At 35.0% G+C, this 17,233-nt stretch overlaps 1 protein-coding gene across 1 annotated transcript in view; it reads right to left on the minus strand.

The window, feature by feature from the left end:
* Positions 1–17,233, minus strand: part of LRBA (LPS responsive beige-like anchor protein) — an 854,371-nt gene that overhangs the window by 606,305 nt on the left and 230,833 nt on the right. The window contains exon 23 of the mRNA XM_056803808.1: positions 235–1,209. Coding sequence (XP_056659786.1) covers positions 235–1,209 — 975 coding nt within the window. The remainder of the gene's footprint in view (positions 1–234; positions 1,210–17,233) is intronic.

Below are 17,233 nucleotides of genomic sequence, written 5' to 3' on the forward strand. Positions count from 1 at the left end.
AACATATGCTATTGAAACAAATTGTTTCAAGAAAAACAAAAGTTTTCTTTTTATTTAAGATTAAATTTCTAAAAGTCCCTCCAATAGTAATATAGAAATGAAATCTTTGTACTTAAAACACTCACATAGTGACATAAAATAACAATCAACTCCACAACAAAATGATATTATATAAACTTTTCATGTCTTAAGTTTAACTCGTTAATTACATGTTGGAAAATGCAAAGTACTCACCTCAGGATTGGGTCGATGAGGTTGAGAAGTTTCTGTGCTTGTACTAGCCTTTAATTCCAGTCTCTCAGTATCTGTAGCTACATTAGAAACATCCAACTTGGCAATCTTCTTCTCAGAAGCAATATTAGTTTCTAAATTGTTGGTATGTCCGTTATTAACTGCTCTAGTTTCATCAGCATGGTCAGTCATTTTCTTTCCTTCCTCTAACATCTGGTTGATTTCTGATTGAGCTATGATTTTGGAAGAAGTATCTTCTATCGAGGCATCTGAAACAGGCAATGCCTCAACCAATATTTCAGAATCAGCTTTTTCACTGGCATCAGATACAACAGATGAGAACTCATTTTGCTGAAGTTCAAGAGGTAACATACTTTCTTCTGAGAGTTTAAGAGATGGTTTGTTTTCCTCTTGGTGTTCAACAGGGGGACTACTTTCTACTTTAAGTTCAACATAATCCTCTTCATCATCTTCCACTATTGACTTGTCCAAAATTTCTGGAACATCTGAAGTATCTTCTCCTGAAGGAATACTTAGGACACCAATTATAGTATCTTTCCCACTCACTTCAGCAGAATCAGAAGAGACACTCGTGGCTTCTTCTCCCCCAGGAGTTATTTGTAAATTGTCTTTACATTCTGTTTCCTTTGTCAGTATTCCTTCCAAAACTACTTCATTGAGTCCTTTTTCTCCTGCAGCTTTTCTTTCTTTATTAGATAGTATGTGATTTTGCCGATCCATATTAGATTCTACAATGTCTCTAACTGACTCTCCATCATCATTACTGGTAATATGAATAGAAGAAGAATCTTCCTTTACTTCTAATTGTGGATCACTTTCTGAAAATTCAACATCCTTGCTAACACCAGAGATTGATTGGACTGGACTTGAGGGACCTGGTCCTATTTCTTCACCAACTTTCCCTTGGTATTCTCTGAATATGTTAGCTAGGCTTTCTTTGTGCATTTCAAAAGTAACCTAAACAGAAAAAGCTAAAATTAACTTAAAGTACTCAAAGGGAATATAGTATATTTCAGTACATTTCCAAAGGTATAATTTGTAAAACATAATTAAATTCAGTTTATAAATGTCCTTGTCATAAAATGAGATAACAGTAAGTTTATGATAAATTTATATATTAATAATGTGATAGAAATGTAAAGTTAAAAACAAAACTCATTTAACCACCTCCAAGAAGCATTATATTTATACAGTGCTGAATGTATAGCTTTCCAAACTATTCTTAAAAACTAACAGCAAAAGAGATATTAAAACCCAACTCTATTCCTGATTCTAGGATCTAATCATGGATATTGTCAGGAAGTTCATTACATTACCAGGCCCACTTCCTCTCCTTCTGTCCTTAAAATGTTCAAGACATTCACCTTCAAATATAGCAACCCTTCAAATATTTGAAAATATATTATCCTAGATTCCTTTTGTCTAAGAATCCTCTTCTAAACCTTCTCCAAATATCCTAAATCTCTCTTAATTTTCTTTCTTCTTCAGATTTTTTTCTCCTATCTTTCCATGATGCAAACTGGTCATAAAACTCTTAAAGATGTATTTAATAAATGTGAGTTTTATATTTAGCTTAAAACTCAGAAGTTTTTAATTATTTGTTTTTTATATATCCCACTTGAAAATTTTGGCAACTTTCTTGGAATATTACACTTAACATAGTATACACTATCACTTCTTAGAGAGATCCCTCAATAATTTATCTTATATCTCATTCCTTTTTGATTTGTCACTTTTACATCTAAAAAAACATGAAATGCCTTTTGGAAAAGCCATTTGGAAATTAAATACGGTTAAATTCACTTCTTGGTCTGGATTTTAGTAGACTATCCAAGTTAAATACATTCAAAATAATTACAATAGTTTCATGTCGACAAATCTTTTTTCACCTAAAATGTACCTAATTATAAGCATTATGATATTTTAGAGAGCTACAGGACAGCTTTAACAAGCATTTCATTCAACAAAAGTATTTGACAATAAACATGTAGTATGTGACAGACCCTACCTAGCCTATCTACTAGGATTCAAAGATAAAAAAGGAAACAAACTCAGCCCTCCAGGAGCTTACAGTGTAACAAAGAAAAGCAATGATTGGCATCCCCAAGAAAGACTAGCACCGCTGGCATGATGACTTGGTATGACAACCCTTTTCAGGGCTGCTTTCCTCCTTTGGTGTCTACCTGCTGCCTAGCTCTTCCCTATGGCTCCAAAAAGCTGTATGATGCACAGCAGTTACACCCTTGTAAAACCATCTTGGCAGATAGACTAAATCAGGTTGAGAGTAACTGATGGGTCACTAACTAGTCAGTGCGTTGAAGGGTGAAAGGTTTCTACCCCAACTATGTGCTCCCAGAGAAAAGGTCAATTGAAAACAATTTGTTCGAACTGTCATAAAGATTGTGGAAACATATGCTACAGAGGGCTTAAAGCTTGGACAGACATTGAAAAAGCCAAAAACTACACCCTGAGCCATCCCCTATCATACTGATTTTTGTCTTGCCACTTTGATTACTCTGGAAGAGAGGGTGAGGCTAAAAATGTCTTGTATAATAATTCTGTCTCACTTAAATCCAATTAATGCAGGAGTCAAAAGATATCACCAATGATGTCATTTTGACTCTATTCCAGCACAGAGGGCAACAACCACCACCACATACCGTATACATATTAAGTACACTTACTGGAGTGAATTGATCAAATGAGATTCAAACTTTTACCAATTTCATAAAAACTAAGCACTCAGATATTTTGAATAGCACTATATAGTGCTTTTTCTACTCTTGTGAAATTTTACACAAATTTATGAAATCAAAACACTTTCATTTGTTTAATAGTAGAATTATTTAAAATATTATTACATTGGGTAAATGATATTAAAGGGATGGATGATCATTTTCCCCTTATTTTAGATACCATTAACTCTTACCATTTATGTAAAAATATACTAAATATCTATAAATCATATGTCAAGTACCATAAACAAAAAGAAAAATATAGAGTATTAAGAGGGGAAATAATTAATTATAAATATGAAGACAACTTTTGTAAGTGTTTCAAATATATAAAATCAACAGAGCTAGAAGGGCTCATCTGGAAAATTCTCTTAATATCATTAAAGAAATATACTCAGTAAAATAATCGTCTGTTTAATCTACTATGTTCCATGTTACAAAGCTAATACACATCACAACACTAACAGAAAACCCTTTTCTCTTTTACTTCCAGTTCCAATACCTAAGCTGAGTTGCTTTCCTTGTTGCAAAAACACTACAGTGATACCACTGTATCATCTCCTACTAAAGAAAACTGATCAATTCACTCCTTATGTTGCAAAGCTATTTTATTTTTTCAAAGATATTTTAAACATTTTTAAAAATAATTATGAATCTTCTGTACTCATATTACATTCCTGTCCCTATATCTCCCTTACATACCTTGCCTGATTTAAGAACTATGATCAGACCAATAAGAAACCATGATTTCAAACATCCAAAAATGAAACCTACTATTCAGGTACTGACAGTGATGATGAATTCAACACAGAATGAATCCTACATTTTTGGAAAGGAAAGTTTTATTTTTTGCTATTATTCATATGAAAAGAGGAAATGTACATAAAGAAAATAAATAATAGTTAATTGAAAAAATACAAGCTAAAATAAAACCTAGAATGGTTAGACAAATTTATAATTTATAAATTTATATTTGTTATATAAATTTATAATTCCAAAAAGAGTACTTTAGTACATTTGTCTTTCCAGAGTTTCTCCAATATTCTGATCTTTTGAAATATATCAAATTCCAGGATGTATCATAATACTTTCTACTTAGAGCAAATACTTATATTATAAAGATTAATCACTTTTAATCCTATTTACAATAATTTAGTTCATGAAAAATTTTCCAATTTTATTTCAACTAAGCTGTTTAAACTATGTGATTACATTAATCTTTGCATTAAAGGATTGATGTAAAGAATTATATATTGAGATATATAAGGAAACTTAATAGATTATCTATTCCAGCTCCCACATTATACAGATAAAAAAGTAAAAAAAAAGCAGGGGCTCATGAAGATCAAGTCCAAAGTTACACAGGTAGTAATTAGGAAAAAAGTAGGATTTGAAACCAGCCCCTCTGATACGAAATCTAGCATTTGGTCCATTAAATTACTCCAGGCAGGTTATCACAGAGCTTAATTATCTAGTAACATAATTCATATTTATGGAGCTCTTTCACATCTACCTTGCTACACAAATAACCACAGTAATAAAATAATAACTGATTAGTACAAAAAAGAGGTATAAAATACTATATGGAATCCAAAGAAAGGGTGAGAAAAATCAGAAAAGGCTCTTACGAAGGTAGAATTTGAGTTTTAAAGCACATAACATATAGGTCATGGGGTTAAAGGAAAGAGATATAAGAAAAGTGACATAAGATTCATACTGCAGGCATAGGAAACAAATTGAGCCAAGATGTAAGTATAAAGTACAGGGCCAGTAGCCTGGAAAGCAAGCAGTCCAATTTAATACGAATATAAAATATAAAGATGAGGTTTCAAGGGGACTTCCGGTTAAGATGGCGGCTTAGAGAAAGCTCAAGTTCAGATCTCCGGAAAAACCTTCCCGACCGATCTCAAACTATAAGCTCCTAAGGCGCCGAAATTCAAAACGATCAACAGCACAGACCCTGGGAACCCTCCTCCTGGACCTGGACCCGGTTCAAAAGGTACGGCTCCCCTCAAAAGCCAGAACCCGAGATCACTGTGACCTCAGGGGTAGGAGCGCAGAGTCCAAGGCTCCCGGAAGCCGCAGCCCGGCCAGCTGGGCTCAGAGAGCAGAACCCTCAGGGCCTTCTACCCGAGGAGTCCCAGTGAAAGTTACTGCCTGGGGCTCCCGCTACAGAGAGCTGGTCGAAACAACAGCAACCCTCAGGGCGGGCAAGACAGCCTCACGGGCTGGATCCTGCTATCCAAGTCTCAGTGAAAGTCCTTGCTCTTGGAGCTTGGGTTAGCTGCAGCCCATCCCCCCGCAGGCCGACGAAACAGCCTCACGGCCAGCGATTCTGAAGGCAACTTCCGGAAAGCAAAGTGGTCCGACCCTTCCATTCCAGTTCCAGTGAGGCATATTCAGTTTAACCCAGGGAAAGTCATAGAACCATCTGCCCAGGACTAAAGCCTCTGAACACCAGACAGAGACAAGAAAAGCCAATCCTCCACATTCAGAGATGGAAAACTCCACAGAAGCACAGAAGCCCCAAAATACCAAGAAAAATAAGAAGAAAGGGGCGACTTTGGACACATTCTATGGAGCCAAAATACAAAATACAGAGCAGATAGAAGATAATATAAAAGAAAATGCTCCAAAACCTTCCAAAGGAAATGGAAACTCTCCACAAACCTATGAAGAATTTGAATCAGAAATGACCAAAAAGATGGAAGCCTTCTGGGAGGAAAAGTTGGAAATAATGCAAAAGAAATTCACGCATCTACAAAACCGGTATGATGAAACTGAAAAGGAAAACCAGGCTTTAAAGGCCAGAATCAGGCAGCTGGAAGACAATGATCGTGTAAAAGAGCAAGAATTAATAAAGCAAAGCCAAAATACCAAGAAATTAGAAGAGAACATAAAATATCTCACCGACAAGGTGACAGATCTGGAAAATAGGGGGAGAAGGGATAATTTAAGAATAATTGGACTCCCAGAAAAGCTAGAAATAAACACCAAACTGGACATGGTGATACAAGATATAATCAAAGAAAATTGCCCAGAGATTCTAGAACAAGGGGGCAATACAGCCACTGACAGAGCTCACAGAACACCTTCTACACTAAACCCCCAAAAGACAACTCCCAGGAATGTAATTGCCAAATTCCAAAGCTATCAAACAAAAGAAAAAATCCTACAGGAAGCCAGAAAAAGACAATTTAGATATAAAGGAATGCCAATCAGGGTCACACAAGACCTTGCAAGTTCTACTCTGAATGATCGTAAGGCATGGAACATGATCTTCAGAAAGGCAAGAGAGCTGGGTCTCCAACCAAGAATCAGCTACCCAGCAAAACTGACTATATACTTCCAAGGGAAAGTATGGGCATTCAACAAAATAGAAGACTTCCAACTTTTTGCAAAGAAAAGACCAGAGCTCTGTGGAAAGTTTGATACCGAAAATCAAAGAGCAAGGAATACCTGAAAAGGTAAATATTAAGGAAAGGGGAAAATGTTATCTTCTTCTTTTACTCAAACTCTCTTCTATAAGGACTACATTTATATCAACCTATGTATACTAATATGTGGGGAAAATGTAATGTATAAATAGGGGGTAAAGAAAGACCAAATAGAATAATCATTCTCACACAAAGATTCATATGGGAAGGGGAGGGGAAGAAAAGTCCTATAAGAAGGAGAGGAAGAGAGGGGGGGGGGGGGGGGTTACTTAAACCTCAATCTCAGGGAAATCAACTCTGAGAGGGAAAAACATCCAGATCCATTGGGATCTTGAATTCTATCTTACCCAACAAGGGTAAGGAGAAGGGAAAACCAAGGGGGGGAGGGGGAGAGGGAGAACAAAAAGGGAGGGAAAGAGAGGGGGGAGGGGGAGGGAACAAAAAGGGAGGGACTAAAAAGGGAAACATCAAGGGAGGGGACAAGGGGGACTGTTTCAAAGTAAATCACTGGACTAAAAGGTAGAGCCGAAGAAGAATAGGTTAGAATTAGGGAAGGCAATCAAAATGCCAGGGAGTCCACAAATGACAATCATAACTTTGAACGTGAATGGGATGAACTCACCCATAAAACGTAGACGAATAGCAGAATGGATTAGAATCCAAAACCCTACCATATGTTGTCTTCAAGAAACACACATGAGGCGGGTTGACACCCACAAGGTCAGAATTAAAGGATGGAGTAAGACCTTCTGGGCTTCAACTGATAGAAAGAAGGCAGGAGTGGTAATCATGATATCTGATAAAGCCAATGCAAAAATAGACCTGATCAAAAGGGATAGGGAAGGTAATTATATTTTGTTAAAAGGGACTATAGACAATGAGGAAATATCATTAATCAATATGTATGCACCAAATAATATAGCACCCAAATTTCTAATGGAGAAACTAGGAGAATTGAAGGAAGAAATACACAATAAAACCATACTAGTGGGAGACTTAAACCAACCATTATCAAATTTAGATAAATCAAATCAAAAAATAAATAAGAAAGAGGTAAAAGAAGTGAATGAAATCTTAGAAAAATTAGAATTAATAGACATATGGAGAAAAATAAATAGGGATAAAGAGGAATACACCTTCTTCTCAGCACCACATGGCACATTCACAAAAATTGACCATACATTAGGTCACAGAAACATAGCACACAAATGCAGAAAAGCAGAAATAATGAATGCAGCCTTCTCAGATCACAAGGCAATAAAAATAATGATTAGTAATGGTACATGGAAAACCAAATCTAAAACCAATTGGAAATTAAACAATATGATACTCCAAAACCGTTTAGTTAAAGAAGAAATCATAGAAACAATTAATAATTTCATCGAGGAAAATGACAATGGCGAAACATCCTTTCAAACCTTTTGGGATGCAGCCAAAGCAGTAATCAGAGGTAAATTCATATCCCTGAATGCTTATATTAACAAACAAGGGAGAGCAGAGATCAATCAATTGGAAATGCAAATGAAAAAACTGGAAAGCGATCAAATTAAAAACCCCCAGCAGAAAACCAAATTAGAAATCCTAAAAATTAAGGGAGAAATTAATAAAATCGAAAGTGATAGAACTATTGATTTAATAAATGAGACAAGAAGCTGGTACTTTGAAAAAACAAACAAAATAGACAAGGTACTGGTCAATCTAATTAAAAAAAGGAAGGAAGAAAAGCAAATTCACAGCATTAAAGATGAAAAGGGGGACAGCACCTCTGATGAAGAGGAAATTAAGGCAATCATTAGAAATTACTTTGCCCAATTATATGGCAATAAATACACCAACTTAGGAGAAATGGATGAATATATACAAAAATACAAACTGCCTAGACTAACAGAAGAGGAAATAGAATTCCTAAATAATCCCATATCAGAAATTGAAATCCAACAAGCCATCAAAGAACTTCCTAAGAAAAAATCCCCAGGGCCTGATGGATTCACCTGTGAATTCTATCAAACATTCAGAGAACAGTTAATCCCAATACTATACAAACTATTTGACATAATAAGCAAAGAGGGAGTTCTACCAAACTCCTTTTACGACACAAACATGGTACTGATTCCAAAACCAGGCAGGTCAAAAACAGAGAAAGAAAACTATAGGCCAATCTCCCTAATGAATATAGATGCAAAAATCTTAAATAGGATACTAGCAAAAAGACTCCAGCAAGTGATCAGAAGGATCATTCACCATGATCAAGTAGGATTCATACCTGGGATGCAGGGCTGGTTCAACATTAGGAAAACCATCCACATAATTGACCACATCAACAAGCAAACCAACAAGAACCACATGATTATCTCAATAGATGCAGAAAAAGCCTTTGATAAAATACAACACCCATTCCTATTAAAAACACTAGAAAGCATAGGAATAGAAGGGTCATTCCTAAAAATAATAAACAGTATATATCTAAAACCAACAGCTAATATCATCTGCAATGGGGATAAACTAGATGCATTCCCAATAAGATCAGGAGTGAAACAAGGATGCCCATTATCACCTCTACTATTTGACATTGTACTAGAAACACTAGCAGTAGCAATTAGAGAAGATAAAGGAATTGAAGGCATCAAAATAGGCAAGGAGGAGACCAAGTTATCACTCTTTGCGGATGACATGATGGTCTACTTAAAGAATCCTAGAGATTCAACCAAAAAGCTAATTGAAATAATCAACAACTTTAGCAAAGTTGCAGGATACAAAATAAACCCACATAAATCATCAGCTTTTCTATATATCTCCAACACAGCTCAGCAGCAAGAACTAGAAAGAGAAATCCCATTCAAAATCACCTTAGACAAAATAAAATACCTAGGAATCTATCTCCCAAGACAAACACAGGAACTATATGAACACAACTACAAAACACTCGCCACACAACTAAAACTAGACTTGAACAAATGGAAAAACATTAACTGCTCATGGATAGGACGAGCCAATATAATAAAAATGACCATCCTACCCAAACTTATATATCTATTTAGTGCCATACCCATTGAACTACCAAAATACTTCTTCACTGATTTAGAAAAAACTATAACAAAGTTCATTTGGAAGAACAAAAGATCAAGGATATCCAGGGAAATAATGAAAAAAAAACACACATGATGGGGGCCTTGCAGTCCCTGACCTAAAACTATATTACAAAGCAGCAGTCATCAAAACAATTTGGTACTGGCTAAGAAACAGAAAGGAAGATCAGTGGAATAGACTGGGGGAAAGCGACCTCAGCAAGACAGTATACGATAAACCCAAAGATCCCAGCTTTTGGGACAAAAATCCACTATTCGATAAAAACTGCTGGGAAAATTGGAAGACAGTGTGGGAGAGACTAGGAATAGATCAACACCTCACACCCTACACCAAGATAAATTCAAAATGGGTGAGTGACTTAAACATAAAGAAGGAAACCATAAGTAAATTGGGTAAACATAGAATAGTATACATGTCAGACCTTTGGGAGGGGAAAGGCTTTAAAACCAAGCAAGATATAGAAAGAATCACAAAATGTAAAATAAATAATTTTGACTACATCAAACTAAAAAGCTTTTGTACAAACAAAACCAATATAACTAAAATCAGAAGGGAAACAACAAATTGGGAAAAAATCTTCATAGAAACCTCTGACAAAGGTTTAATTACCCATATTTATAATGAGCTAAATCAATTGTACAAAAAATCAAGCCATTCTCCAATTGATAAATGGGCAAGGGAAATGGATAGGCAGTTCTCAGATAAAGAAATCAAAACTATTAACAAGCACATGAAGAAGTGTTCTACATCTCTTATAATCAGAGAGATGCAAATCAAAACAACTCTGAGGTATCACCTCACACCTAGCAGATTGGCTAACATAACAGCAAAGGAAAGTAATGAATGCTGGAGGGGATGTGGCAAAATAGGGACATTAATTCATTGCTGGTGGAGCTGTGAAATGATCCAACCATTCTGGAGGGCAATTTGGAACTATGCCCAAAGAGCGACAAAAGAATATCTACCCTTTGACCCAGCCATAGCACTGCTGGGTCTGTACCCCAAAGAGATAATGGACACAAAGACTTGTACAAAAATATTCATAGCTGCGCTCTTTGTGGTGGCCCAAAACTGGAAAACGAGGGGATGCCCATCAATTGGGGAATGGCTGAACAAACTGTGGTATATGTTGGTGATGGAGTACTATTGTGCTCAAAGGAATAATAAAGTGGAGAAGTTCCATGGAGACTGGAACAACCTCCAGGAAGTGATGCAGAGCGAGAGGAGCAGAACCAGGAGAACATTGTACACAGAGACTAATACACTGTGGTATAATCGAACGTAATGGACTTCTCCATTAGTGGCGGTGTAATGTCCCTGAACAACTTTCAGGGATCCAGGAGAAAAAAACACCATTCATAAGCAAAGGATAAACTATGGGAGTGGAAACACCGAGAAAAAGCAACTGCCTGAATACAGAGGTTGAGGGGACATGATAGAGGATAGACTCTAAATGAACACTCTAATGCAAATACTATCAACAAAGCAATGGGTTCAAATCAAGAAAACATCTAATGCCCAGTGGACTTACGCGTTGGCTATGGGGGGTGGGGGCGGGGAGGAAAAGAAAATTATCTATGTCTTTAACGAATAATGCTTGGAAATGATCAAATAAAATATATTAAAAAAAAAAAGATGAGGTTTCAACAAATATTTTTTTTCTCTTTTATACACAATTGGGCCGCAACGGGGCAGTCCTGAAATCAGGATGACCTGAGTACAAATTCAGACTTAGACACTAATTGTATAACCATGGACAAGTCATTTAACCCTCTTTGCCTCCCCTTTTCTCATCTACAAAATGAATTGGAGAACGAAATGGCAAACCATTCTAAATCTTTGCCAGGAAAACCTCAAATGGGGTCACCAAGAATCAGACAAAGCTGAAACAACTGAACAACAACAGTGTATAGGAGGTAATAAGATTCACAAAACCAAAAATCAAAAAAGGGTTCTCGATCTTAAGGAGCTCACATTCTAGTTTTGACTGTGGCAGAAGAACATTAGACAAAATATAAAATATATATATATAATTGTTGTATATCAATTTTGTGAGTAGGGAGAGAGTACTAACAAATGTGGGTTCAGGTAATCTTAAGTAGTAATTGGCACCTAAGCAGCATTAAAAGGAACTAGGGATTCTATAAATCAAGTAAGAAAAAGTAAAGCATTTTATCTATGAGGGACAGCCAGTGGAAATGACTGGAATCAGGATATGGGAATACTATTCTCAAAGAATAGCAAAGAGGTCAATGTTACTAGGTTGTAGAATATGTGGAGGGATATAAAAAGAATAGAAAGGAAAATCGCCATGCATGGCCTGTCCCCCTTTTTCCTTTCTATTATTCTTATGATCTTCTATTCTTCTACTTGCTTTTTTTTTAACCTTCATATTCCTCTATTTGGTTTTTAAAACCTCCAAAGATGATTTTATATTTGATCTTGGAAATAACAAGATATTATTAGACTTTATTAAATAAGGATGATGATACAATTATACATTTATTTGAGGAAGATCAATTTGAAAGCTTAGTGGGGACTGGATGGGGAGTGGGGGAGATGGGGCAGGAAGACAAACCAGTAGGTTGCAAAAGGAGTCCAGGTATGAGGTATTGAGGGACTGTACAAAGGTGCTGGGAGTCTTAAGAGTGGTGAATCAATCAATCAAGAAACATTTCTTAAATGTTTACTACAAAACTTAAGTAAACTTAAATGTTTACTACAGGCACTGTGCTCAGCACTAGGAATATAAAAAGAAGCAAAATAGATTTTACTCTCAAGGAACTTTCAACCTAATAGAGGAAACAACAAACATTTTTAAAAACTATGTTCAGGATGAATAGGAAATAATACACAAAGGGATTGGGGAGGGCTTTCTATATAAGGTGGGATTTTATTAAGGATGGAAAGAAAGCCAGAGAAGCCAGTAGGCAGAGATAGGGAGAAAAACATTCCAGGCATAGGAGACAGCCAGAGAAAATACCTGGACCCAAGAGATAGAGAAGGGGACATATACAAAGATGCTATGAAGGTAGAAATGACAGGACTTAAAGGTTTGATATTCAGGGTAAAACTAAGGAGTTGGAAACAACCTCTAAGCTAGGAGAGGTTAGAATTAAACAAGCAGATGTAAATAAAATGATTAAGTATTGGTTAATCTAGGTAAGAAAAATAAAGACGAGAACCAAATTAACAGTATCATGAATGAAAAGGGTGATCTTAAGGCAATTATTAAGAGCTATTTTGCCCAATTATATGACGATAAATATGGCAATCTAGGTGAAATGGATGAATATTAACAAAAATATAAATTACCTAGATTAACAGAAGAGGAAATATAATACTTAAATAATCCCATATCAGAAAAAGAAATCTAAGAAAAAATCCTCATGGCCAGATGGATTCACAAGTGTATTCTATCAAACATTTACACATCAATTAATCATAATTCTTTACAAACTATTTGACAAAATAGGCAAAGAAGGAGTCTTACAAAATTCTTTTAATGATATAAATATGGTACTGATTCTGAAGCCAGGAAGACTAAAAGCCACAAAATAATAGGCTACAAAATGAGCCATAACAGTATTTCTATATAAAAACAAAATCAAGAAGCAACAATAGAAAGAGAAATGCCATTCCAAATAATGACAAAGTCCATAAAGTATCTAGGGATCAGTCTACCAAACCATACAAAAGACTTGTATAGATTCAAATACAAATGATTCCTTAAAAAATAATGTACAATTTAAATAAGCTAGAGGAATATTCAGTTCCTATGGCTAGGGCATGACAATATGTGAAAAAAAGACAACAGTAACAAATTTAACACATTTAAAGCTTTCTCAATCAAATTAGCAAAGGGAAACTTCATAGAACTTGATAAAATAAGAATAAAATGCATTTGGAAAAGATCTAGAATATCAAGAAAAATGATGAAGTAGGAATAAAGGAAGAATAGACCTTCCAAACATTAAGATATATTATAAAGCTGTAATCATTAAAACATCTGGTGTTGGTTGAAAAGGATAAAAATCAATGGAACAGACTAGACAAGGGAGAATCAAAAACAAAGGAACTCAATAACTCAAGTGTTTGATAAACCAGGAAACACAACTTCACTTAAGAAAGAACTTTCTATTTAATTAAAAGTACTGTAAAACCAGAATCAATCTGACAAAAATTGGGATTCTGCAAAATACCTTACTTTATTCCATATTCTATAATCTTAAAGGTTAAATGACCTTAATATTAAATAGCATGGCATTAAAAAATTAGATGAGAAACTAGCTCTTATACCTCTCATGCTTATGAATAGGAGATATATTCTTAACCCCCCAAAAAAAAGATAAGAGTTGATTACAAAAGATAAAATAGATAACTTTAATTACATGAAACTGAAATGGAAAAGCTTTTGCATAAACAAAATTAATTCTCTGAGGAGTAAGAAGGAAAGCAGTTGATTGGGGAAAATCCTTGTATCAAATTTATTTCATGAAGTTTGGTATCTAAGCTATATAAACAATTAATGAATACATATAACTAGAAGTCACTCTCTCATTGATAGTCAAAGGGTAAGAGAAAACAGCTCTCAAAAGAATTGCTAACTATTTACAACAGCATGAAAGAATGCTCTGAGTAATGCAAATCAAGAAAGTTCCATAGTTTTACCCCATACCCTAAAAAATGGCAAAGATGACCCAAAATGACAATAATTAGTGGGGGATAATTTTAGAATAGATCCCAGGAATTAGTGGTAGTATAAGGGGATCAGAGCGGGCCAGAAGGAACACTGTGCATGAAGCAAGTCCTAGAGAGAGTGGAACAAGGTAGACCCCATTTAGATTAGGAATTTATTCTGTACTCTTTATCTATCCTTACCCTTACTTAAACCATTTACCTTATTAAAAGACGTTTGTTTTTGTACCTGTTGCCTCCAAAGTTGTATAAATCAATCTTCCTAAGCAAGGCCTAAATTGTTACATAGGCCTCAGATCACAATTCCACTTCAACAGATAGCCAGCTGACCCAACAACAAATAATGAAAGAGAGACTAAATAGATACTGTGTCCAAAATATACATAACTTCCTGAACCCCCAAAGATGCCTCAAGGAAACTCAAAAAAAACTCCCATGTACTCTTACCACCTGTAATGAAAGTCATAGCTCCCTTTATACTCACAGTAAGGACGAAGATAGAGTCTTGCTCTGATCTTACCCAACATCCCACTAATAGCAGTTCCCTGCACCCCCAGCTCTAGTTCTGCTTGACCTAGCTAAGACCATAAACTCACCTTATAGTTGCTTAACTCCATCCAGAACTCTAGCATCTAACCTTTTTCTGAATATCTCTCCCTTAATAAAACTTGCTTCTGCTTTAATTTCTCTGTGTCCACTCTTGTGCTGGTAATGGTCATCCATCACCTAGGCACAGCAATTCTCTCTGTGCAAGCTGAGTTGTGTAGGGTTATAATTAAAAATCATAGGGGCCACATCTACATATATCTCATGTCTCTTGACTTAAGGAATTAAGAATAGCAAAGTTATAGCAGGAACCACATGCCTGGCAAGGCTCCACTTCTTCCACCCAACACAAGGACTATAACTAGCAGCCCTGCCTACCAATCTGAGAGTGAAAAGTAAAATAACATCATCTCTGTAAAACAAGTTATAACACTAAACCATTATTCAATGCCCTTCTCTTCAGTTCATACTAGACAGATACAAGTTCTATCTTGCATCGGAAAAGGTCTGTGAACAAGTCTTTTTTTTTCATTAAATGCTTTTAAACTAATACAATTAAAGCTAACTTAAAAGTATACTTAAGTCTCACACAAAGAATAAACTTCCTGCTATTTTTATTTCTAAAACTGAGAAAAGTTTTGTGATTTCTTCTGACCACTCAATGATTTTTTAATGAACATATAAATATAGGAAGTAAATAGCATCAATTATTTTCTATATAACATAGTATAATAAATACCACTGAAAATTTTTACAAAATACCTTCTACATTATATCAGAAGGAAACTGTTACACATGTTAAACTTCAGGTATCTAGACAATACCTATTTTTAGGTTGACTGTATCTTGCTAAAAGAACTACATTTAATCAACCTCCATGAATTCAAATCTTTGAAGTAATCTGCAAATTCTGCCACGTAATAGATTTTTTCTTTGAGTTACCCATTAATTTACTACATTAGATCTAAAGCTAAATGACAGTTGAGTGATTCTAGAATTCCTTGCATTCTTTGTTTTTCTTTTTCTTAAGACATTTGCATTTGTAACTGTAAAACTGATAATATACAATTAATTACCAGATATTGTTCTAAATTACCCAGCTAAAAGGTTAGTCATTCATCTTCACAGTTATTTGACAACTAATCGATGGCTGTTTGAAATATCTACTGAACACTTCTACCCAGTACTAGTTTAGGACACTTATGAGCTAATAACCACAGGCATTCCTTCTGCCATTAATTTTAACTTAAATGACATTCAACATTATGAATCAGCAGGAAACAAATAATTAACAAATAGTTTAGAATTCAGTTATATTTCTATCATGTGTAAAATCATATTTTTACAAATTCAACAAACTTAAACCTATCCCTTTCTGAAGCAACATTTTGCTTCCAAAATCATGTCTAGTTTTGAATAAGGTTGTTTCTTAAAGAGAAAGTATATTTTTCCATTGTATGCACTTTTAACATAAAAAATATTAGTTACATAAGAGTGATAATTACTAGGTCTTTGCCTTATCTTAATCACACACTATTTTAAGCATATAAATTAAAAGTTTTCTTTAATAGTCAACAAGAATTTGTTAAACACATATTACATATATGTCAGGTGATAGGCAGCATGGCTTGGTAAAAATTTAATCACAAAATCAGAAACAACTTGATTCAAATCCTACTTTTGACACATACTGGCTTGTGTAACCCAGGAAAAGTTCTTAAACTTGCAGTGCAATAGTCAGTTCTCTATGCAAGCATCAATCTGACACAGGTAATTTCCTCACTAAGATCTCCTGACACCAATGAAATAGAAGAAGAGCCAGACACATTGTATAAGATGCTAGGAATGCAACATCAAAAACAAATCAATCAAGACTCATTTATTAATATTTTAATAAGAGCCCAGGCTACAAAAACAATGCTGAAACAATCCCTTTGTTCAGGAAACTTATTTAGTGAAAGATAAAATATGTACAGATAGAAGCTTATGCAAAACAAATAGAAATTGAATGCTACTGATCATAATAGGACATAAAAGCCTCACAATCAAATACAGAAAACAGAAATATTAAATGCATCTTTTTCAGACCATAATGCTGTGAAAAATTACACTCAACAAAGAACCACAGAAAAAAAGGGTGAAAAATTAATTGGAAACTAAAAATTGATTACAACATCATTTGGAGGAGGAAACTAGTTGGACCTGGAGGCATCAAGAAATACTCTATGAGCAAAACAGTCCTCGATCTAAGTATTACAGGGATTGAAAAAAAAATGCAAGTGAGGAGGAAAAGCTTTCCAGGAATGGGGACACACTGTTCCCTGGAAAACTGAAGGTCAAGAGAGAAACAGTGGCTCTTGGAAATGTAATGTCCTATATGAAGAAAAACCATACAGGTTTCTGAGAAATTCAATGTTCTATGTGAAGAAAAAAAAGGATAAGAGGACCATAAAGTTGATCCCATCAAGATGAGAATGT

The sequence above is a fragment of the Monodelphis domestica genome, chromosome 6 (genome assembly GCF_027887165.1).
Source record: "Monodelphis domestica isolate mMonDom1 chromosome 6, mMonDom1.pri, whole genome shotgun sequence".
NCBI classification, from domain to species: Eukaryota; Metazoa; Chordata; class Mammalia; order Didelphimorphia; family Didelphidae; genus Monodelphis; species Monodelphis domestica.